General features: G+C 39.4%; 1 protein-coding gene across 1 annotated transcript in view; it reads right to left on the reverse strand.

Annotated features, from left to right (window-relative positions):
- Positions 1–25,811, reverse strand: part of CSMD1 (CUB and Sushi multiple domains 1) — a 2,034,615-nt gene that overhangs the window by 400,938 nt on the left and 1,607,866 nt on the right. Inside the window, exons 19-21 of the mRNA XM_015144705.3 lie at positions 10,928–11,044; positions 8,716–8,931; positions 2,210–2,398 (exon numbers count right to left, since the gene is read on the reverse strand). Of these exons, the coding sequence (XP_015000191.3) occupies positions 2,210–2,398; positions 8,716–8,931; positions 10,928–11,044 (522 nt within the window). The remainder of the gene's footprint in view (positions 1–2,209; positions 2,399–8,715; positions 8,932–10,927; positions 11,045–25,811) is intronic.

A 25,811-nucleotide genomic window follows, 5' to 3' on the forward strand; every position in this document is an offset into this window, starting at 1 on the left:
TGGGGGTGGTGGGGTCTGGGGAGCTGGGGGAACCATCAGGGGGATGAGGGGATATGGAGGGAGTTGGAGCTAGGAGGGTGGGCAGGAGGAGCCTGACCTGAGAGCTCTGCAGTGGCCAGAAACCTTCAGAACTAGGAGCTAAGCAGGTGGGGGGAATGAGAGAGAAATGAAGACAGCACCCAAATGCACCAGAGGGGTTGGAAGAAAAATCAGGGAACTGCAGGCAAAATGCAAAAGACTAAATACAAAAAGGGCCTGTCCAACGCCCTCCGTTTCCCTGTTCAGTGCAGTGGTTAAAGGCTGAGTTGCAGGCTCCCTGGGTTTGAGTCTTCCTAGTTCTATGTCCTTGGGCAAAGTTTGTAGGGTCTTTGTGTCTTAATATTTCCACCTGTAAAAGGAAACTGTCAACCGTAGGGTTTACTTCATAGAATTGTCATGGGACTAAATACATTATTACATGGAAGGAGCCTGAAGCAGTGGCTGGTCTACAATGCAGTGTTTAATAAATAGTAACTATTCTTCCAACTCTGGTTACTTATTCTTTCATATTTTAGACCGCAGAGTAAAAACTTGAATGACAAGAAAAACAATGTAAAGATAATGACTGTGGATGAAATAGAATAACATTTAATGGGTCTTAATCATTATAATCAGTAGACTACTTACTGTGACATATCTAGATGTCACTTTAATTTCACTGAGTTGGGGGTTTTGCCCAGACTTCAAACAGTCTCAGTTAGGAGTCTCTGGAATAGACTCCAACCAACTCTGGGAACTCCTAAGATCATCTACAAAATACCGTATCTTTTCTTTCTTGAGATAATATTCAAAATTTGCCTTCCATTCTCAAATAAATATTATAACCACAAAAAAGTAAGATTTTAGGAGATTTTAGGATATCTATTTTAGGATAAAAACAGATTGTAAAAATATATAGACACCTGTTTTGGAAAGAGACACAGATGATTTGATTCAAGTTTTTGTTTAATTTTTTAAATAATGAAATTCTGACTATGTGTCTCTCTGGCTCATTAACATTCAAAAAGAGAGCTTTATCATTTGAGTTACATAATATTCCTAAGCAACTCCAAAAAATCAAAGAGATTCCACACCATGGTAAAATAAAACCAGTTATGCTAAACAAGTCATGCTAAGTGAACAAGTTTGTGTTTTATATGGATTATTACATTTTATCTTCAGACCTCCCCCACCTGCCTCCAGTTTGTTAACTGGTTAAATTAGTGTGGTTTGTATTCTGGACTCCATGGACTCAGAAGGCTTGGTGTTAAGGAGAACTTTGGTTAATCTCTCACCTCCCTTTTTTCTTTACAACGACATTAGTCAGTTTTCTGTCACTTTAAAGAACAATTCGTAAGGCCCAGAATATGCTGAGCAACATGGCTGGGTTGCTATGGCAGGGACCAGACCTTGTCCGTATAGCTAACTACGAGAGCTCTGGCCGTGTGGGCAACACACCCTCTTTAAGCTACGACAGCAGTGATGATTCTCCTTTGCCAAACTTCTTACAGTGGCACAGTTTCCAGATTGCCAATAAACGTCACCCTACCAGATCAACAAGCCAGTACCAGCACGTGAGCCCAGTACTTCATTTCAAGGTACCGAAATAAAAGTTCCTGTTACTCTTTGGAATTATCTCTTGGATTCCTCCAGAACACACTGAAAAAGCGAATTCAGCATTCAAATGCCTATCATGACCACTTAGCAGGAGTGTGCAACCATCATCCAATCAAAGGGTACAACTGACAACAAAAACGAAATTGTCACCATCGTTATACCAAGGGACACGTGCTGCTTTTAACCAATATAATTGCCAGAGGTTGTGTTACTATAGCTTGGCTTCTTTCTTTTTCATTGTTTTCTTTTGCTCCAGATTTTCTCTCTCTCTCTCTCTCTCTCTAATATATGTATTTTCTTCCCTTCATAAATATGCTTGACACATGCTTTGGGTTCACTCTTGTTCAACCATAAAATTTCAGAGCTGAAAGGGACTTACATTACAGATGAGCTAATTCAAGCCCAGAGCAGTTAGGCAGCTCCCCTCTCCCCTGCTTGGCAGAGTGGGGCCCATAATCTCACCCCCTCCTTCCTTGTCAACAACCCCCCACCCCGTCCCGACCACCCTGGGCTTCTTGCCTGGGCTATGCCCTGCCCCCATGGATGAATGAAATGAAAGCGTGTGACCACCTACCCACACACCTTGGCAGAGGTGCACTCCACACACGGCGGCCCCCACCCAGGCAGGTAAGCTTGGTTGCACCTTCTAAGCGATATCCCGGGAAGCAGGAAAACGTCAGAGAGTCTCCCACACCGAAGTGAAAACCAATTCTTCGGCTGAAGGCAGGGACTCCAGGATCATCACACGGCTCCAGGTCGTACTCTGAGGCATGCAGAGACAGAGTAAATGCATGAGGATCTGGGTAAATACACAATGATTAAATAGCCAGAGTAGAAAGGTGCTATTACAAAAAATAAATCTACATATATATTTTCCCCAAACACTTATAACTGTTACGTGCATTTTTTGTCTTGTACTATGAACTGTCTAATGAAAAATGACATGGTATTTAGTATTTTTTTTTTTAATTGACAAGTAAGAATGAGAGTTACTAGAGGCTGGGAAGGGGGTGTATGGAGGGAAGGATAAAGTGATGTTGGTCAATGGATACAAGGATACAGTTAGAAGGTATATGTTCTAATACTTGATAGCAGAGTAAGGTGACCATTGTGAGTAATAATAAAGTGTACATTTCAAAATAGCTCAAAGGCAAGATTTGAAATGTTCCCAACACAAAGAAGTAATAAATGTTTGAGGTGATGGGTATCTTAAGTATCTTGATATGTTTGTCACACATTCTACTCATGTATCAAAATATCACATGCACCCCATAAATGTGTACAATTATTATGTAATTGAAGACAAACAGACAAATAGCATATTAAAATGATATAATTCACTTCAAAACTGTCCATTTTAAAGTGTGGAATAATTTCACTGATATTTCTAATTGCTTAAATTGGTTACTGTATCCCTCCCGAAGGTGCTTTTTGATAACTAAGGCATGAAGCATAACATAAAAGCAAAGGCACAGGGTTGTGTTTGTGGAAAGCTTATCATAGCCAATTTCACCTCTAGAATATACCTCAGTGAGGAATAGTGGAATTTTCCTCTGTTTATTTTCAATCTGTAAACAGTGCGAGATTGAAAAGTAGGAGACAAGATTTTGTACTAGAATTACTATCTCACACCTTGCTGTTATCACTTTCCTTCTATCTAAGGATATACTGTGTACACTCAATTCAAACCATACGTTTCCTGTCATTTCTTTAAAAACAACTGAAAACTCTTGCCAAATAGGAGAATAATTTGATATTATTATATGCTATACCTATTATCTTATATAAACAAACATCATGATCCTGTGGTTCTTTGCTTTGTGTATATTTTTACTCCATAGTTTATACAATATCCTCTGAAAGATACTTACAAGGACAGAAAGCCTGAAACAATATCATGAGGTTCGAAGGTGTGTATTAGTTGTAACCATCTTGATTAGGCTTTGTAAGGATTCTCTTACATTAATTGTCACTTAATCACTATTATACAAAGTTATTTACACTTTGTACATGTTCATCTTCATCTAACTCAAGAAAAGTGTATTGTCCTCAGAATTCCATCTTCTCACCTACTCAAACACTTTGTTCTTGGAGTTTATCCTTTTTCTTTTCCTCATCAATTCTCTTATTTCCATCAAGATAAAAATACATCAATCTTAAGAATGAGGTAAACAACCAAACCAACCAACAAAACAAACTAACACCACCAATCTCAGGACTTCACAGTCACCCAACCACCATATCATTTCTCTGGTTATCATTAGCACAAACTTTTCAAAGTGTTGGGTGTATCTTCCATTTTCCCAACTTCCCCTCCAAGCCTCTCTTCATCTCATCTATTCAGGTTTTCCTTCACAGCCTTCCACTCAAATACGTCTTACCAAAGTCACAGTGACCACTCGATGCAAAAACCAATGGTCAATTCTTAGTCCTCCTCTTACTAAGTAGGTTTTAAAACAATTGAATGCTCTCTTCTTTCTTAAAAGGCTGTCCTTTCTTAGCTTCTGGGATGCCACTCTCCTCCTAACTCACTGGACCCTACTTTTCAATTGGCTGATTCGGATCTTCTGCTGCCCCACGTGTTGAAATTAACTCTGCTGATGGGTTTCCAGTATTTCTTTTTCTTTAATATGATCCTGTTATATGAACTGAAGACTCTTGTCAATTGCTTTTGAATACATCCCTTAATATCTGCAAGAGAAAAAGTCTGTATTTTCTTCCCAAACCTGCTTTACTCTTAGTGTTTTTGATGCAAAGCATAGCATCCTCATTCATGCAGGTTGAAAACCTTGACCCCACTCTGTATTTTATGCCACACCTTCGCTTCCTACCAATCAAGTCAGCTCTACCCTAGCATCCTTCCTGTCATCTGAGCTTCCATCTGGCATCTCTTGCTGGGATTGTATAACATGTTCCTGTTGAGACTCACATATTATCTTTCAAATAACATTGAAAAAGGTCAGATCATGTCAACCTCTTCAAATCCATTCAATGGCTTCATGCAACATTCACCATTAACATCCAAGTTACTTATGTTATGTGCCCTCCATAACTAACTTCACATCCTTCCACGTTCCCCTCAGTTTCAGGGGTCGGTCTGGCCACAGTGTCCCTCTTCTTTATCCTAAATTTGGTGGCCTGGTCCTCCTGTTGCACCTCCTTCTGCTGACAGCCCACCCAAATTAGCTGGACTGTCCATTCTCTGCTTCACAATCAAGTCTCAGCCTGTCAAAGAGACCTGCCTAGGCAATTAAAGAATGAGTACACTCTCCTCTGTCCCAGGTACTCATGACTCAACCACAGAAGAAGAAACATTTCAAATGAGTATCCTCATTTGAAAATTCGTGGTACCACTGAAGGAGGCAAATACAGAAAAGTAATTGTGGGAAATAAATAATTTTGGTGTGAAAACGTTGTCATGGAAACGTTTTTCTCCTATGTTATCCAGAAGAAAACAAATTCCGCGCAGGGAAAAGAAGAAAGGCTGCATGTCAGAGACACCCTCTGACCTGGACAGGAGGAGTTTTGCCTCACGAAAGACGCAGAAAAGGTTTTTTTAGGAGAAAAAAAAAAAAAAAGTCTCGCTCTGTCACCCAGGCTGCAGTGGCACCATCTCAGCTCACTGCAAGCTCCGCCTCCCAGGTTCATGCCATTCTCCTGCCTCAGTCTCCTGAGTAGCTGGGACGACAGATGCCTGCCACCAAGGCTTTTGAATGAAGAGAAAACCACATATGTGAAGTCGCAAAGTTATCCAAGTTTTAACCTTTTGAAGAGAATGACTGAGAAATGATGCTAATTCACTAGAAGTTAGCATTCAAGAAGTAGACACATCATAGCGGGTGGGAAAGTAAGTGTGGAGTATCCAGTGCACACAGTTAGCAACCAGTAGCAGACAACGTTATGTAAAATGGGGATTGCGCAGATTTAGCTAAACCAACTGGAATATGGGGCTCTTTTTCTACAATGTTACCATTAACATCTGCAGAAATACTGACTAGGAAACACAATCAGGAAATACTGCTTTATTAAGGCCTTCTGAGAAAGGCAGAAATAAACTCGATTACCAGGAAAGAAGGCAGATATAAAAGCATCTGAATGCCATTCATGATAAACAACAAAGTCTCTGGATGGGTAAATGCTTCATTTGTATAATAACGTTGCTTGTTATTTGTATACTTAAAAAATAAACTCCATGGTATCAGTGTCACTGGCAATTGTGTGCAGCCCAGTTTCGAGGCAAAAATCTTTCCAATTGAAATTACTCCTCTAACATATCTAAGGAACTTGTTTACCTTAAAGTTGGCTTTGCAATCAAAAGTGTTTTATTTTTATTTTTATTTTTTAAAAACCTTTCTGCTTGTGTGCAACTGTCTAGATGGAATTGATTTCTTCTGCAGGCTTTAGGTATTATTTTCTACTGGTTATATTGAGATGAATTGTTCTAAATGTTTACAGACTGTTACCACTGTAAAGACCCAAGAAAGAGTATGTGGTTGTTGGCTTGCTTGCTTGTGTAAGTAGTTTATAATGAGAATGTCAGCTGTATAGTTCCATTCTGACTTTTGGTTATTTGTATGGTCTGAGAGTGTTACCCAAAATCCATGTGCTGGAAATTTGATCCCCTTTTTGGGGATGTTTATGTCACGAGGGATCCACCCTCATTAATGGATTAAAGCCATTATAAAAGGACTTCTGGTCTTCTACCACATGGGGACATGGCGATCCTCCCTTTTTGGTCTTATACCCTCTGCCATGTGATGACACAGCAAGAAGGCTCACCCCAGACGCCAGCACCTTGATCGTGGACTTCCCAGCTTCCAGAACTGAGAAACGAATTTCTATTATTTATAAATTACTTACTATCAGGTATTCTATTATGGCAAGTGGCACAAACAGACTAAGACAGTAGTCATCAAAAGAGTTACTATCAGCCCTGTGCTAAGGGCACTGGAATAAGAAACTGATGCAGTAAAATGAACAGAATTTGCGTAGACTCCTGAGAAACACCTGCAGAAGTGAACAACAGACTTGCGTTGCTGCCATTTTCTTTTTTTGGAGAAGTCTATTTAAATTCATTTTGGATCATGATGAAAGTAAGAACAGGAGGAAGTGATATTCTCATAGTGATACTAATTGCGATACACCAGGGGAGAATGCACAGAGAGAGAGGGATTTAGGAATTAGTGTTGGAAAGATTTAAGTCTTTGATATATAAAGTGGCACGTTTCATGATTACTGCTGATTACAACAAATTTCCAAGAACTCAAGTGGTCTGAGCCAGTCTTGAAAGCTTCACATGAGCAGTGAAATACCAAGAAAAATCAACAAAGTCAGATTAAGATAAATGGCAACTAGGTAGAATTACAGGGAGGAGAAAATAGTTCAGAGCATCTTGAAATCCCCAAGAAATATTTTCCTTGAAGACACTATTTTATTTTACATAATGCTTCTCATCATGCAGTAGTTAGTAGGCAATCGTGAAGTTCTTCTTACAGTTGGCTCTTGAAAAATGTGAGTTTGAACTACTTGAGTCCATTGGAACATGAATTGTTTTCAATAAACATATTGGCAATTTTTTGGAGATTTGCTACAACTTAAAAACACATGCAGATGAACTGTGCCATCAAGACAGATCTTAAAAATTAGTTAAATGTTAGGTATGTCATGAAAGCACAAAATATATGTAGATACTAGTTTATTTATGTGTTAATTGACTGTAGGCCTTTGGTCAACAGTAACCTATTAGTAGTGGAGTTTTGGGGGCGTTAAGAGTTATACTCAGATTTTCCACTGTGCGGGGGTTGACACCCCTAACCCATGTATTATTCAAGTACAGTTGACCTTGAATAATACAAGGGTTAGAGGTGTCAATCCCCATACAGTGGGAAATCATCTTACTTACGAATAACTCGTCTTACTTATGAGTAAGATACAGCAGTAGAGCTGCTGTTTATATAAAAGTGGGGCAAGCAAACTTTCTACCAAGATTTTTAGTCTTAGTCTGGGGGATAAGATACATACTCAAATATTGCAACACATAATCTCATAAGTGGCATCAAAAGTTATTAAGGAATTTCTGAGATCTCAAAAGTAGAATAAATTACACGTGACTGTGGCACCCAGGGACCATCTTATGAAAATTACATTTGATCTGGGCTATGAGGAATAAAGAAGGAAAACTCTCTTTGTCCAAAGCATCATATGCACAAATGCAAGTTAATGTGATTGTTCCCATCCATTGGCAGCAGGGCCCTTTCTGTTGGCAGAGGGTAGGGGCGTGCTGGAAATGAAGATATTGCAGAGGTTCTGAGTGTGACCCATTCACACTCAAATGTGACCCATTCACATTTTGTTTATATGACCATGTTTATCTCTCACATGTTTGGTCAGCTTTTAAGTGGGGGTAATTTTTTTTGTATCTGTAAAAAAAAGAGCATCTATGTCATAAACTATACAAATTAAACAAGCTAACTCATACAAATAATTTCTGCTGTAATATAAACCTTGTGCAAATATTATCTATATATTATCATTAAAAATAATGATGTTACCTAACTTGGAGTATTTTTTGTCACTGCATATGAATACATGAAACTATAAGCTCATCCTCAACTGTGTGTGTCCACGTGCTTCTTTCATCCTAGAGGTGGTTGTCAATGCAAATATTGGCAACTATGAAGGGTAGAAACCAATGCAATCAGGTGACAACTGACCCTGAGGACGCCTCCCAATGAGGAAACTTTCTTCAGAGATCTTGTAGAGTTGGTGAAGAGAATCGAGTAAGAAGGGCTTTGCAGAAGATAGTGACATTTACAGATTTTTCAGAGATGAGAATTCACAGATTGTGTAACACAAAGTGGCATTTTCTGGATGCCACATAACTGTACTTGTACCCTGCTTTGTGAAGGCTCAGCTTCCTGCACCCCATCGGTTGGAATCATGCCTGCAGTCACGCATGCACAAACACACACTCATGCACACATTACACACACACACACACACACACTCACACACATTCTCACGAAGAGAAATAGCAGTATTGTTGCCATAGGAGAGAAACAGCAAACAAGACCAACATACCTGAAAACGTGATGTTGAAGCCCTCGTATGAAATTGAGAAGTCTGATATAAACCGAAGCTGGGCAGTGAAGTTTCCAAACAAGCCTGCCTTGATCGTATGAGGTAACACTGACCCAGTGAGCCTGGCGACGGGCTCGGAGAAACTTCCGTCCTCTGTGATCAGTAAATAGTCGTGGGAACTCTCAAGATGAAAGGTGTGAAAGATCATCTGAACTCCTGAGAAATGAAGGGGGGGGGAGAGAGAGAGAAAGAGACACGGAGGGCAGAGAGGGAGAGGGGCAGAGAGACACAGAGACAGAGGCAGAGATGAAAGAAATGGAGAGGAAGAGGAAATGACAGGGGAAGACAGGTTCCAGAGAGTAACAGCCACAGAGACAGAGATGATAGAGAGATGAGACAGAGATTGAGAGAGGGGTAGAGGAGAGAGAGAAAAAGAGAGAGGTTAGGAGAAGTAACAGTTGCTGAAAATTTTTTTCTGGACTTAGACACACCAAGCCTTAATCAAAATATTAAAATGTTTTCTTAATATGTAAGTCTAGCTTTGAAGTTCAAGAGGAAAATGGGTGGAAAGAGGATGGCTTTAGAAATGAAAAAAAGCAGAGGGGATAAACAACAAACATAAATACTTAAGTGCATATAAGTACAGATATGACGTAAATAGGAAGATATGATGTGGATACGAATACTGAGGTAGATAAGGAGATTATAGATGTAGCGATATATAGATACAGATATAGATGTAGATATTGGCATAGATATGGATATTTAAGAAAAACAGGTGAGAATGTTTACAATGGGCTTCATTCAAAAATTGTCAGTAGGCTCTTAGGGACAGTATTTGTCCCTGAGGGACAAAGGACCAGACGATTTTTCAATTTACACTAAACAAGTGTCCTTTAGAAAAATCTTAGTTGGAGATCTGTATAAATGAGGAAAAACTTTCTTAAAAATGTAGTTTCAGATGCCCCTAAAGCATATGACCTCACAGTAACCACAACTACAAAGTCTTATTTCTGGATTCCTATAGTGAAATCAATAAAATTAACTGTGAATAGATACCTTCTAATAAAAATGTGTATTTTTATGATTATAAAACTTTGGTCACTCATAATCTGTGCCTCCTTTATGCTCAGTTTCCTTCAGAGCAACTTCTTCTTTCCTATCATTCATGGTAGCATACATAGTGTCACACAGTATACATAATAAAATGTAGCCATTTAATATTAACTAGGGTTCAAATCTATGTGAAAAGACAAAGTCTACATAACACTTATGTGATTGAAATTTCAAACAGACTCTTTTGTATTTTATTTTTTAAAATAGAGTCTCACTTATCTCCCAGGCTGGAGTGCAGTGGCGCAATCTCAGCTCACTGCAACTTCCGCCTCCTGTGTTCAAGCCATTCTCCTGACTCAGCCCCTAGAGTAGCTGGGATTACAGGGATGTACACGATGCCTGGCTAATTTTTTTTGTATTTTTAGTAGAGACAGGTTTCACCATATTGGCTAGTCTGGTCTGGAACTCCTGACCTCAGGTGATATGCCTGTCCTGGCCTCCCAAAGTGCTGGGATTACAAGCATGAGCCACTTCACCTGGCCCCAAATAGACTCTTAAAAATGACAAGTTCAGTCACAGGAAAAACAGTCAGGCTACGATCCTAAACCTAGTGATTATAATCTACATTTCCTACACAAAGTGCAAAATGTCCTGGTCTTCACTATGCTTATGTATAATTGAGGATAGAAATATCTATTCCATGAGGCATCTCTGGATTATGTGAAGATAAATTATTCATTATGTGTGATGATACGGGGTAAACATAAAATACAAGGAAAGTACAAAAACTGTCCCAGATTTATTAGGGAAATTAGAAGTTAGACAATCACTTATTTCCTTTTATTTAATTGTCACATTTTATTGAATAGATGCCTTTATTCCTTACCACGATACCTAGATTTCAAGCTTTTATTCACATGCATATATTCAGGTTATCTGATAAACAGAGAGCAAAACAAGGAATCTGTTTTTATTATATAGTTGAAAGACTATTTTTTCTTCCAAAATCTTATTAAATAATAAGTCAAAGTTTTGAACTATACATGAGAAAAGTAGTTATCTCACTTGCTTACACTGTAATATGTTTTCGGTTTTGTTCCCACGTTTCTGTCTCATTTACTTGTTGGTATGTTTGAGACCTATGATAGATTCTTACCTTTTCCGTGAGACACTTCAATGGTCCACGTGCAGTTTAGAGAGTTTGGATAAAAATCTGGAAACCCAGGAGAAAGGACTGTTCCACTCTTTCCATGGATGTAGCCTCCACACAGGGCTTAAAATAATAAAGAGAGATGGTTGTAGCACTAAAGTTTCACAATGATTGCCAGAACAAAATACTGGTTAAATGGCATGGAATTTGCAGGAGGCTTAACAGATCTAATGTCATATGCAAGAAAAACCAAGTAAAACCTGAGCTTTATGTTACTTGCAAATATATTATGCTGGTTCATATGTAGGCATCTTAACCACTACAAAATCTTGACAACATAACACAGAATAAAGCACAGCCGGAGAACGGGAACCTGCATTCACAAGCCTCAGAATTGCAGAAATAGTGCAGGTTTGCACTCCTGAGAGCTGCTGGTCTCCTTCAGCACCTCAGTGAGTTCCAATCTCCTGAACAAACCATGCCACGTTCAAACACTCACTTCAGACACTCATTTTGGAAGAAAAGAAGAGAAAGTTTTATGTAATCATTTCAATGGGAAAGTGGCAATAATTAGGCTGTCAGCAGAATATGGGAGCTTAAGTGCTCAACTCTGATGTCAGGAAGTTATGAGTTCAAATGCTGGCTCAGCTACTCACTAGCTCTGTGATCTCTGGTAAGTCTCTCAATCCTTTACATTTCTCCTATCTTGAAAACAGAAATTATGATAAAATCCATCTCATGGATAGGTGTTTGCAATGATTGCCATTACAGAACACAATTTACAGTGGGTAATAGATACTAAATGATTAAAATGGTACCTACTGATAGATACTGATCTAAACATTACCTACTGAGAGTTGCTAACAGGAATTCAATTCTTAAGACATCAATAATTTAACATTTTGAATAGACTCCATATACCCTAATTTTACAAACATCAAGAGGAGAATATTGACATGTTCCCACCAACTTTCTCCTTTTATTTCATATCTTAAGACCTCTCAAACTATCCTCTGAATGGAAGCACTGAACTGAAAAAGAATAAAAGGAAATGGAGTCACCAGAGCCAGAGGGTAGAGGCAGGAAAGGCAATTGCTATTCATGCTCTGCAAACAAACAGCCACGTGTCTTGTGAGTCACCAAGTGCTCCAGGTCTTGCCCTTCTCCTGGAACCTGTCCACCTGCAGTTGTGAGGCCTATGGATGCCACCAACTCAGATCTCGAGACCTGGCTGCCCACCCTCACTGCAGCACCTCCACCGTGGTGGTGAAGGTTATGTGCCCGCATGACTGGGCTAACGGCTGCCCAGATAGCTGGTAAGAGGCTGGGCATATCTGTGAGGGTGCTGCTAGGAGAGATTAGCGTTTGAAGCAGTGGACCAAGTGAAGATTTGCCTTCACCAGTGTGAACTGGCATCATTCAATCTGCTGAGGGCTTAAACCGAATAAAAAGGTAGAGAAAAGCCTGGGCACGGTGGCTCACACCTGTAATCCCAGCACTTTGGGAGGCTGAGGCAGGTGGATCACCTGAGGTCAGGAGTTCAAGACCAGCCTGGCCAGCATGGCAAAACCCCATCTTTACCAAAAATACAAAAAATTAGCCAGGGATAGTGGCGGGAGCCTATAATTCCAGCTACTCAGAAGGCTGAGGCAGGAAAATCAATTGAACCCGGGAGGTGGAGGTTGCAGTGAGATGAGATCGTGCCATTGTCCTCCAGCCTGGGGCAACAAGAGTGAAACTCCATCAAAAAAAAGAAAGAAAGAAAGAGAGAGAGAGAGAGAAAGAGAGGGAGGGAGGGAGGGAGGGGGAGGGAAGGAGGGAGGGAGGGAGGGAGGGAGGGGGGGAGGGAGGGGGGGAGAGAGAGAGAGAGAGAGAGAGAAAGAAAGAAAGAAAGAAAGAAAGAAAGAACGAAAGAAAGAAAGAAAGAAAGAAAGAAAGAAAGAAAGAAAGAAAGAAAGAAAGAAAGAGAAAGAAAGAAAGAAAAGGCAGAGTGAATAAAAAATTTATCTTTTCCTGAGCTGGGACATCCATCTTCTCTTGACCCTGACTTCTGAGCTCCTGGTTCTTGAACCATCAGACCCAGGACATACACCTTCAGCTCCCCTGGTTCCCAGGTCTTCAGCCTCAGCCTTAATTATGCCACTGGCTTTTCCAGGTGTCTAGCTTGCAGAGGGCAGATAGTGGGACTTTTGACCTCTCAATCACATGAGCCAATTCCCACAACAAATCTTGGTTCTGTTTCTCTGGAGCACACTGACTAATACATCCACTTATACGTGCAAGGTTCTCTACTCCTCTGTGTTTCCATAGCCTTATATGTAAAAGGGGGCAGAAATCACAACTCATTCCTGCTTGCTGAAGAATGAAATCAGTGAAGACATGTAAGCAGCTCACAATAGTGTCTCACAAGCAAAACATCACTCAGTGTCACAATTTACTATGCATTTCACAAGATTCTTTTGCTTTTTTTTTAAACATGTCCCCATTCTGTGCATGTATGTATTTATACTTCCTTTCGTAAACTAGGTAGGATGACCTATCATGAGGTAAATGATATTCTGAGTAACTTCTTCCAACTAGTATGATCATTCTGAATTATGTTTTATAAAAGCCTCTTCCACAAATAATATTCACAAAAGTATTAGATAATCTATGAAAGATGTGACAAGCCTCATCATGCTCACTAACCATGCATCTTAAGGGAACAAATCATCTCCTTTAATATGTAAACCTCATGCGAGGCGTGATGTAAAAACCAGCAAAATAGAAAATTTTTAAAATAAGTTCTAGAATATTTTAAGAATTTCTCATGGAATTTTTGCATCTTCAGATGCAGTGACTCCACATTCCACTGTGAAAGAAGACATTATACATCCCACTTGAAATTACTCAACACATAGTTATTTGGCACCTGCTATGGAGCAGGCCCTGTCCCCAGCATCAGGGATGATCAATAATAAGAGAGATAAAATATCTGCCCTTGTAAAGTATGCATTCTAGTTGGAAAAGACAGGATAAAACCCATAACAACATAAAAGGCAGATGATGTACAATGTTGGGAGATGACACATGACTGTGAAGAAAATCGAGAAAGAGGGATGGGATAGTCCGAGGCTGTGGGTGGCCAGGAGTGCCATACTTAGGAAGTGGTTATAGATAAGGACTTGAGAGAGACAAGGGAAACACTGAATACCTGGGGAAGAATTTGGGGAGAGAAAGTGGCTAGGACCAGGGCTCAAGCTACAGTGGAGCTGCAGGTGTAGGGAACAGAAAGGACACCTCTGTGGCCGGTGGTCCTCAGAAGAGTTGGAGGTTTCTTTCAGTGACATGATGGGGCACTGGACGGCCCTACCTAGAAAAGGACGCAACCTCATGACCTACCTAGGGTTTAGCCCTGCTCCTGAGGCTGTGCTGATAGAACACACGGGGGTGGCAGGGCCCTGATCCTGAGGCTGTGTTGAGAGAACACACAGGGGTGGCAGGGCCCTGCTCCTGAAGCCGTGCTGAGAGAACACACAGGGGTGGAGGGAGGAAGGCGATCAGAATCCCGAACCAGGTCATTGGCAGCAAGATGACAAGACATGGTCTGAACCTGGCTGTGTCCTGAAGGCAGAGCCAGTGGGACTTTCTCCTGAATGGGAGGTGGGCATTACGATTAAAAAAAAGGAGGAGCTGGGGTTGATTGTGAGGACTTAACCTGAGTGTGAAATAACTACAGGGGGAGACTTGAGACATTGAGAGAATGAGGTTATGAGAGTAAGGCAGGCATTCAGCTCTGGATACTGAAGCTCCATGTCTGCTGGGCTTGTGTGTGGAATGGTTGACATTGCAACTGGATGCACAGGTCTGGAGTCCATGAAAGAGGGTTGAGCAAGGGGTAGAAGGGAGACCACAACGACGTGAGATCACTGGTGCAGTGAATGTAGACGTAAGCTTCCACAGAGGCAACTGAAGCCAGTGCACCATGTAGTGGGAAGAAAACCAGCAGAGGACGGAGGAGTCCTGAATTCAGAAGCTTTGGATTGGTCACTTTTCACTGGTCTGTGATTGGATTCGTGTGAATTGATGCAATAACTTCTCAGATTTTTATGAAAACATTCACCATAATAAATTTAAAACATTTTAAGTAAAACTGAGACATCTTATATCCAAAGCTACTTGTCAGTGGTCTGTATCCCAAAATCTGCATATGTAATATAAACTGTTAAAATTAAGTCATATCCAACTACATTTAACAGCATGAAAACAATCAATCTTTATTTTATCCTCTGTCTTCATATCATCAAGAAAAGTTACTTGATCATCTATTGGGGAAAAATCTGGGAGGGAATGCGCTCTGCCCTCTTTTTGATGTTTTCCAACCATATCTCATGGAACCTGGAAATCACTAACCAGCCCCGTCACGCTGTCATTAGGTGCAAAGTGAGACAGAAAGTTAGAGATAAAGCTGCTGTCAGGCTCGTTTAGATTTATATGGGTGCAAACACAATGCAGTCCAATTCACATATCATGAAGACTTTACATAAAAGTAATTCTGTCCACAAATCCTATAATATTTTTCAGGAAAAGGAAATTTGATGTGTGGAGAATTGAATTGGTATTCTCACCTAAAATTGAAGTGAGGAGAGGAGAGAATAAAATGAAATACCTGAATTACATTTTAGTGTCTATACAGGTTATGGCTATATTCATATGTAGACATGCCTACATTCCTTTAGCAGAGCTACAAATATAGCTGCCCATAATTTGAATTACATTAATCTGTCTCTTCATGCATGGTGGATCCTTTTCTGAGTAGCTGTAAAAGACACAGTAAAATTTTACTGTTGCTGTCCTTAATGCTGTAATTTCTTGAGTTTTACTTTACTATTTATGTAACCTACCCAACATCAAGGATGCAGGTATGTTACATCAGAAATCTTTTGGAAGGAGGACTAAGATATGCAGAAATCATTGAAGAACAAAAGAGGAGACATATGTTGTGATATTTTCCTGACTGAGTTGAAGTAAAGCATCCAACTGTTTCTTTTTTCTTTTTTCTTTTTTTCTTTTTTTTTTTTTTTTTGAGACCGAGGCTTGCTTCTTTGTCCAGGCTGGAATGCGGTGATGAGATCTTGGCTCACTGCAACCTCTGCCTCCTGGGTTCAAGCAATTCTCCTGCCTCAGCCTCCCCTGTAGGTGGCATGTGCCACCACGGCCAACTAATTTTTTGTATTTTTAGTAGAGACGGGGTTTCACCCTGTTGGCCAGGCTAGTCTCGAACTCCTGACCTCAAGTGATCTACCTGCCCTGCCTCGGCCTCCCAAAGTGCTGGGATTACAGGCATGAGCCACCGCGCCTGACCCATCCACCCGTTTTTCAAGTTCTGTCTTTTGTCCTCTGCTTTTATCCATTCATCCATCCAATCCTGCATTTAGAGTTACTTATTAAGAAACATACTACTGTTTTCCAAACACTCTTTGATGCTGCTGGGCACAGAACAATGAATAAGACAGATTAAGTCCCTGTTTTTCCAATGTTTACATTCCAATGGGGAAGGCAAATAACTTAGTTTTAAAAATCCAGATAATGGGCGGGCACAGTGGCTCACGCCTGTAATCCCAGCACTTTGGGAGGCTGAGGCGGGTGGATCATGAGGTCAGGAGATGGAGATCATCCTGGCTAATGCAGTGAAACCCCGTCTCTACTAAAAAAAAATACAAAAAATTAGCCGGGCGTGGTGGCAGGCGCCTGTAGTCTCAGCTACACGGGAGGCTGAGGCAGGAGAATGGCGTGAACCCGGGAGGTGGAGCTTGCAGTGAGCCGAGATTGCGCCACTCACTCCAGCCTGTGTGAGAAAGCTAGACTCTGTCAAAATAAATAAATAAATAAATAAATAAATAAATAAATTCAGATAACTAGGTCTGATTTATTCCAAGAACAAGAATACTAACTTGTTTTCTAAACTCAAAGGAGGTCTAGGTGATTAGAGTATGATGGACATGCTGGTGAATCAACGAAGTGATGAATGCACATCCTGGCAAATGTCCACTCCCAGGATGGTGACTATGGAGTAAGCGACACAAGGTTGGAGGAAACGCAGAAGATCAGAAGCAACCCCGTGTTAGCAGGCTGCCCTGAGACAGGTTGTCTGCTGAGGTTTCCCTGCCAACTCATTCCTGCGGCTTCCTGCTGATGTTCACGACAAAGCACACAGCCCTCTGATGGATTCTGCACTTCCCACCACCCCCTTCACCCCATCACTTCCCCTGACCCTGCCAAAGTCTTCTAATAAATGGAAGTTTGCAGAGTCAGTTATTGTTGACTAGAACTAAGAAATTGAATTCAACAAGTTTATGGATGGGAGGAAGGCGGCAGTTGAAGCACGCAGACAATTTCACAGGCAACGGTGATCTCCATGTTAGAGAGGGTGATGGGAAAAAGAGGAGCCGGTGATTATAAACCTTCTAGCTCCCTGGATGGTGACATTCACCTCCACTGTGCCAGCTGTAACTTGAAACCTGACAGCTTCCACATGTACATGTTAAAAACTGACCTCGTTCTCCAAATGTGTTGAATTTCCAACTGCTTGCTAGGTTTCTCGGGATGTCACCTTGGAGTCATCTCTCTCTCCTAAACTCATGTATCCTCCTAGTGACACTTCTATCTACTCTCCACCTTGACTTTCTTCAACTGATGTGTCTCAGATCATTTTGGTCTCATCAATCGCCTAGCCTCTGCATGTCTGCCTCTTCCTCAAAGAGATCAACCTGTGAAAGCACAGCCTTGGGCCTGATCTGTTTCCATCTTTTCTCTCTTTTTCCATCATTTTCTTCTTCTCCTGAAACCATAAACACAGTTCTATTTGAAGCCAGACTTAATGAATTACTTTCCACTTCAATAATATTCATAGACTCTCCAGGCCCTACATAAGTCACTGAATTTATTCATATATTTATTTATATGAATAAACATATTAAATATACTTTTATGAATAAATATGTTGTTCACATATGTATTTATAATAGAAACATTCTACCCAAAGGAATCTTGTGCAGAATCTCCCAATAGGAAGGAGGGGAGTAAATTAGGGCAGTCCAGTTGCACAGGGGAGATTCCAATCCTGATTCACATCCCCCGCCTCACTCTCAGAAAAACCCTGGTCCTCACAGTGGGATCGCCGGACACTGCATCATGAATCTCTGACTATGTCCATAGACCAGCACTCAAGGCATTTGATCATCATCGAACTTCAGTGATTAATTCACACCCCTCAATCCTCCAGTACTCTTTCTTTTCTCTCTGCACCTCAGTTTATAACCATTTCTTCACATTGAAACATGTCCCCTCCTCTCAACCTCCATCTCAAAGATGTATCTCCAAAATTGCCTCCAACCTTTCAATATCCCAAATTGGAACTTTTTTTCTCCCACTTCTTTATCCTCAACCACTTTTCTTGTGTCTAATAAAGCACTTACTTCATTGTGTGATTTTTAAAAATGTCTTTCCTTTTGATACGCTGATAGATTTTAAACTTCTGTGTGATTGCAAATACAGCAGGTTCCCAATAAATGCTTGTGGAGAGAGTAAACAGTTTTTAAAAATACTTATTTAATAAAAAAATTTCAAAGTTTTCTTTGCATTTGTCTTTCACAAAATTAAAGGACAATTTACCCCAATGTTCATTTCTTTAACATTTGAATGTGTGAAAGAATAACATTAAAAACACAATGAACTGATGCTATGGACCCAGGACAGACACTGAGTTCATTGTGTTTCACATTGATGTAGAATACTATAATTAATTATTTTTTTTCTTTTCTGAGAGCTATGAATGTTTAAAGGTTTAAATATCCTACTTATGTAGCTTTTGTTGCGAGAAAAACCCATGGGGTTTAAGAGATTGCTTAAGATTTAAAGGGTAACGAGTAACAAGAACAATTCTTATGGTTGTATGAAAACTATCAAACATGACTGACTAAAACTCTCATATCAAACTCTAACATCACCCAAAATGTGTAGATTTATTAATAGCTTTTTTTTGGAGACAGTCTTGCTCTACTGTCCAGGCTGCAGTATAGTGGGGTGATCTTGGCTCACTGTAACCTTGACCTCCTGGGCTCAAGCAATCCCCCTGCCTCAGCCTCCTGAACAGCTGGGACTACAGGGGCACGCCAACACCCCCAGCTATTTTTTTGTATTTTTTATGGAAATGACATTTTACTATGTTGCCCAGGCTGGCCTCGAACTCTTGGGCCCCAGCAATCTCCCTACTTCAGTCTCCCAATGTGCTAGGATTACAGGCATGAGCCACCACGCCTGGCTTATTAATACATTTTTACCATAAATTCTTTATACTCTGAAATGTGTTCCAGTGCCACAAATTATAGTCATGCTATTGATTCCTTTGACAGGTAGAAATCTCAAATTTACATACATTTATATTGGTAGACAATAAAGAAACAAAATGAATAAGCTGAGTGTACTTTTATTTTCTATGGAAAATGCCACCCATATAACTGGCATCTCTATAGCACCTCAATTCCTGTACTGCAAAACCTATAGGCTATTTTTGGTCTATTCCCACTCTGTTTCTTCTAAATCACTCTCCTATTGATCCTCCACTCAGTTTCCATTGACCCTACTTTGCTAAACCTCCAGGAATTCCTAGACTGTACTGCACCTATCAACTCCTGATAATTTTGCTCATTTCCTTTTCCTGGGATGCCTGTTCACATGCTAGCTACTTCGAGAAATCCTACCCATAACGGAAACCCCAGCTCGAGGGCTGTACTTTCCATGAATTTTTCCTCAGTTACTGCTCCCTGGGAGCTTAAAATCACACTGAACAGACTGTATCGAGTATGTATAATATGTAAGTCTAAGATACATTTGATATAAATTGTAAATACATGTTATTCTCTCTCTCTCTCTCTCTTTTTCTCTCTTTCTTTCTGGAGCTGAATATTAACAGAAACTGAGGTCAGGAAAGTCAGTGCTATCATAGCCCGGGGCAATCAAGACTGAGTGTGACCTGGTCTTGGAGGTTGGGAATGATTTAAATAATGTAATACGTAAGGATGAAGAACGGGATTGAATATTGCATATGTTTGGTTGTTGGTAAGAAGAGAGCAAGACCATCAATAGAGAAGTTGTATTTTCTAGGTCACCTGCTGGGTAGAGTAGAATCTTGGCTAAACCAGGAAGAAGTCAAATCCTGGAATAGACCAAAAACAAGTTCTCAAATTGAGGCAGTAAATAACAGCCTATCAACCAAAAGAAGCCAGGACCAGGTGGATTCACAACCAAATTCTACCAGAAGTACAAAGAGGAGTTGGTACCATTCCTTCTAAAACAATTCCAAATAATAAAAAAAGAGAGACTCCTCCCGAACTCATTTTATGAGGCCAGCATCATCCTGATATCAAAACCTGGCAGAGGCACAACAACAAAAAAGAAAATTTCAGGCCAATATCCCTGATGAACACCAATGTGAAAATCCTCAATAAAATACTGGCAAACCAAATTCAGCAGCACATTACAAAACTTATCCACCTTGATCAAGTCAGATTCATCGCTGGGATGCAAGACTGGTTCAACATACACAAATCAATACACGTCATCCATCACATAAACAGAACCAATGACAAAAACCACATGATTATCTCAATAGATGCAGAAAAGGCCCTTTGATAAAATTCAACACTTTTTCATGCTAAAAACTCTCCATAAACTAGGTATTGATGGATGGTATCTCAAAAATAAATAGCTAGTTATGACAAACCCACAGCCAATATCATGCTGAATGGGCAAAAGCTGGAAGCATTCCCTTTGAAAACTGGCAAAAGACAAGGATGCCCTCTCTCACAACTCCTATTCAACATAGTATTGGAAGTTCTGGCCAGGATAATCAGCCAAGAGGAAGAAAGAAAGGGTATTCAAATAGGAAGAGAGGAAGTCAAATTGTCTCTGTTTGCAGATGACATGATTGTATATTTAGAAAATCCCATTTTCTCAGCTCAAAATCTCCTTAAGCTGATAAGCAACTTCAGCAAAGTCTCAGGATACAAAATCAATGTGCAAAAATCACAAGCATTCCTATACATCAATAATAGACAAACACAGAGCCAAATTATGAGTGAATTCCCATTCAAAATTGCTACAAAGAGAATAAAATGTTTGGGAAAATAACTTAGAAGGGGTGTGAAGGACCTCTTCAAGGAGAACTACAAACCACTGCTCAAGAAAATAAGAGAAGACACAAACAAATGGAAAAACATTTGTTTTTGGATAGGAAGAATCAGTATTGGATTGGATAGGAAGAATCAGCTCATGGATAGGAAGAATCAGTATTGTGAAAATGGCCATACTGCCCAAAGTAATTTAGAGATTCAATACTATCCCCATCCAACTACCATTGACTTTCTTCACAGAATTAGAAAAAACTACTTTAAATTTTATATGGAACCAAAAAAGAGCCCGTATAGCCAAGACAATCCTAAGCAAAAAGAACTAAGCTGGAGGCATCATGCTACCTGACTTCAAACTATACTATAGGGCTACAGTAACCAAAACAGCATGGTACTGGTACCAAAACAGATGTATAGACCAAGGTGGAACAGAACAGAAGCCTCTGAAATACTACCATATATCTACAACCACCTGATCTTTGACAAAACTGATAAAAACAAGCAATGGGGAAAGGATTCCCTATTTAATAGATGTTGTTGGGAAAACTAGCTAGCCATATGCAGAAAACCAAAACTGGATCCCTTCCTTACACGTTATACAAAAATTAACTAAAGATGGATTAAAGACTTAAACATAAGACCTAAAACCATAAAAACCCTAGAAGAAAACCTAGGCAATACAATTCAGGACATAGGCATGGGCAAAGACTTCACGACTAAAACAGCAAAAAACAATGGCAACAAAAGCCAAAATTGCAAATGGGATCTAATTAAACTAAAGAGCTCCTGCACAGCAAAAGAAACTATTATCAGAGTGAACAGGCAACCTAAAGAACGGGAGAAAAAATTTTCAATCTATCAATCTGACAAAGGGCTAATATCCAGAATCTACAAGGAATTTAAACAAATTTACAAGAAAAAGACAACCTCATCAGAAAGTGGGCAAAGGATATGAACAGACACTTCTTAAAAGAAAACATTTAGGCAGCCGACAAATGTAAGAAAAAAAGTTCATCATCACTGGTCATTAGAGAAATGCAAATCCAAACCACAATGAGATACCACCAGTTAGAATGGTGATCACTAAAAAGTCAGGAAACAACAGATGCTGGAGAGGATGTGGAGAAATAGGAACACTTTTACCCTGTTGATGGGAGTGTAAATTAGTTCAACCATTGCAGAAGACAGTGTGGTGATTCCTCAAGGACGTAGAACCAGAAATGCCATCTGTCCCAGCAATCTCATTACTGGGTATATACCCAAAGGATTATAAATCATTTTAGTATAAAGACATATGCACACGTATGTTTATTGCAGCCCTGTTCACAATAGCAAGGACTTGGAACCAACCCAAATGCCCATCAATGATACAGAGGGTAAAGAAAATGTGGCACATATATACCACGGAATACTATGCAGCCATAAAATGGGATGAGTTCATGTCCTTTGCAGGGACATGGATGAAGCTCAAAACCATCATTGTCAGCAAACTAATGGAACACAGGAACACAAAACCAAAAACCATGTTCTCACTCATAAGTGGGAGTTGAACAATGAGAACACATGGTCACAGGAAGGGGAACATCACACACAGGGACCTGTTTAGGGAGTGCAGGGCTAGGGGAGGGATAGCATTAGGAGAAATACCTAATGTAGATGACAGGTTGATGGGTGCAGCAAACCACCATGGCACATGTATACCTATGTAACAAACCTGCATGTTCTGCACGTGTATCCCAGAACTTAACGTATAATGAAAAAAAAAAAAGATAGAAAAGAAAATAGTCTTGGTTACGTACTGAAATATTTTGAAAAGTAAGTTACCAACGCTCAATGAATAATTTTTGGATAATATTTGAATGCACAGGTACGTGAGCATGTTGTTTTCTTTTGATAAAAACCTCACTTAAAATCAAAATTATGTATTTCAAATGAGTCAGGCAAAGTCTCTCACTTGGGTATGTCAGTTTTCATTACCAGATCAAGAACCTAGGTAATTCAATGACTGTCCTATGATGGAAAAGTTGCCTTCATCCATCATGTTATATTCAGAGTGCTACAACTTTTCAATCCTTACAGCTATGACTAAACAGTCTGCGAGTAAAACAATTTGACCAGTCCCTTGTGGGTACTTGTTCAACAGATCTACCCCACACGAAAATAAAAAAGAGAGCAGCTTACACACATCCCATTTTAAAATTCTATATTTGTCTATAGCCCAAATTAACAAAAATAAATTATTAAAAAGGCACAGTATCATCCAAGAAATCCGTATGCATTTCCATGGCATGTAAACATTCAGGTAAAATTATTGATACGATTAACTTATTCTATTGCAAATTTAGGGTGAGTAATTTAACAAAATATCAAACTGATTCAAGTTCAGTTTCACAAGAAGAAGACTTGATTATTTTAAGGGTTATCATTCTTATTGCAAATATTTTTAATATAGAACCCAAAAATACGACAAATATTTACATAGTCTGTATGACATCCTTGAGTTTTACAAAATTATAAGTAGCCAGGAGTTATCATCTTTCTGACACTAAGAATCCTACAGACACATGTAGTTTATTTATTTTTCATTACTAGAGTTCTAATTACAAAAATAAAACTAACATAAATTCAAATAATACCAAAAGCTGTAGAGTGAAAAATCAAAACTCTCACTGCACCCACGCTACAGCCAAGTTATCTCTGAAGAGGTGAGCATGAGAATTACAGTTTTAGAATGTCTATTTTCAGTCAATTTCTATGCAACACTGTGTGTACCTGCAATTACACATATCTATACAGTATATGCATATACACAACATGCATTGTTCTATAATTTCTTATTTTTTCCTTCAAAAAGAGTGTATCAGGCTGGGCGTGGTGGCTCATACCTGTAATCCCAGCACTTTGGGAGGCCGAGGCAGGCAGATCACCTGAGGTCAGGAGTTCCAGACCAATCTGGCCAACATGGCGAAACCCTGTCTCTCCTAAAAAATACAAAAATTAGCTGGGTGTGGTGGTAGGTGCCTATAATCCCAAGTACTAGGGAGGCTGAGGCAGGAGAATCCCTTGAACCTGGGAGGCGGAGGTTGTACTGAGCTGAGATCCTGTCACTGCATCCGGCAGGAAAGCAAAGTTATGATTTACTTGCATTCTTCTGATTCCTAGTCAGCACTGGAATATTTTTTAAAGTTTATTGGGTTGGTTAGGGTTATTGTAATAACTAATAACTAAAGTTATAAATATATAAAAATATATAATATACAAATATATAATATATAAATAATATATATTATTAGCATTATAAATGTCTATATTTATATACATATATAGAGAGATATAAAATGTATCTGCATAGCTCTTTTTCTCATAGATCTGTTAGCTTATTAGTGTTGCTTTTCTCCTTTCTTCCAGTTGCAGAATATGATTATTTCATGTGTATATCACATGGAGAATGCAAGTATTTCTGGTTGTTTGACCCTTTCTTTTACCTTTTTACATTTTTAATAGAATAATTTTTAGTTTGCATATAGCAAAATTGGTCAACGTTTTTTCATTTGCTGTTTTCGGATTTCTTTAGAAGTTTTTCCAAGATTTAAAAACTAAGACTTTTTTTAAAAAAACCCAAAACCAAATGACAAAACATGATGCTCACAGGTATGGCCACTTCCTCTGTGAAAAAGTCAGCAGAGCGTTGAGAGGAGAAATAGGATCTCAAATACCAGTGACACCAGTTCATCCAAACAGCCACATTGGAGAAAAAGTGGTTCTGGACGCGACGTCATTCCTTACCACGCATTTTTAGGTGGATTGAAGTATAAATTTAAAACATAAACATAACTTTTTACTTTTAGGGGTGATGAACAAGTTACTGATCATGGTGATGGTTTCATAGATGTACATATGTATCCCAAATCACATCAAATTGTTCACATTCAACATATGCAGTTTATTGCATTTCAGACATACCTTAATAAAGCTGTTAAAATGTTTAAAGTTTTTAGTGGAAAACAACAGAACATCTTCATTACTCTGAGTGGAGGCAAGCCTTCTGAAACATGCACAAATGACAATAGCGAAACATGGGACTATTTTAAAATTAAAAACTTCTATTCGTCAAGAAGATACCAATAAGAGAAGGAGAAGAACAACTCCAGAATAAAAGATTTATAATGCATAGATCAAAGGAACTGTAGCTAAATATTTACACAACACCTATAATTCAGTAAGATAAAGGCATGCGACCCAATAGAAATGGAAGCAAAGAAACAGATGTTTTATAAGAGATGATACATCAATGTCCAATAAATATACAAAAATGTGCTCAGAACAACTGAAGTGGCAGCAAACAGTATAATGAAAAAAAATGTTGATATGCTTATGCAGTAATATTAGATGATGAGAAGTAGCAAAACACAGCTAAGTGCTGTAATATGCATGGACCCCACAAACTGAAGGTTCGAGGAAAGTTGCTGGACAAAGAGTAACTTCCCTGGATAATTTCATTTATTTAGATAACCACTAGTGCCAGAAAATTAAGGTTCAACCTTGGGAGGCAGCGACTGGGAGAGGCTGTGAAAGGGAAGTGTGGAGTCCTGGAAAAGTTCATTTAGTGACCTACACGGTCTTGAGCTGACAGGTACATGTTTACTGTGTGAAATGCACTGAGCTACAGACTTATACCTGTACAAATAAATAAATATAGACATCTTTTTAAAATGGTTGTC

This window comes from Macaca mulatta, chromosome 8 (assembly GCF_049350105.2).
Source record: "Macaca mulatta isolate MMU2019108-1 chromosome 8, T2T-MMU8v2.0, whole genome shotgun sequence".
NCBI lineage: Eukaryota > Metazoa > Chordata > Mammalia > Primates > Cercopithecidae > Macaca > Macaca mulatta.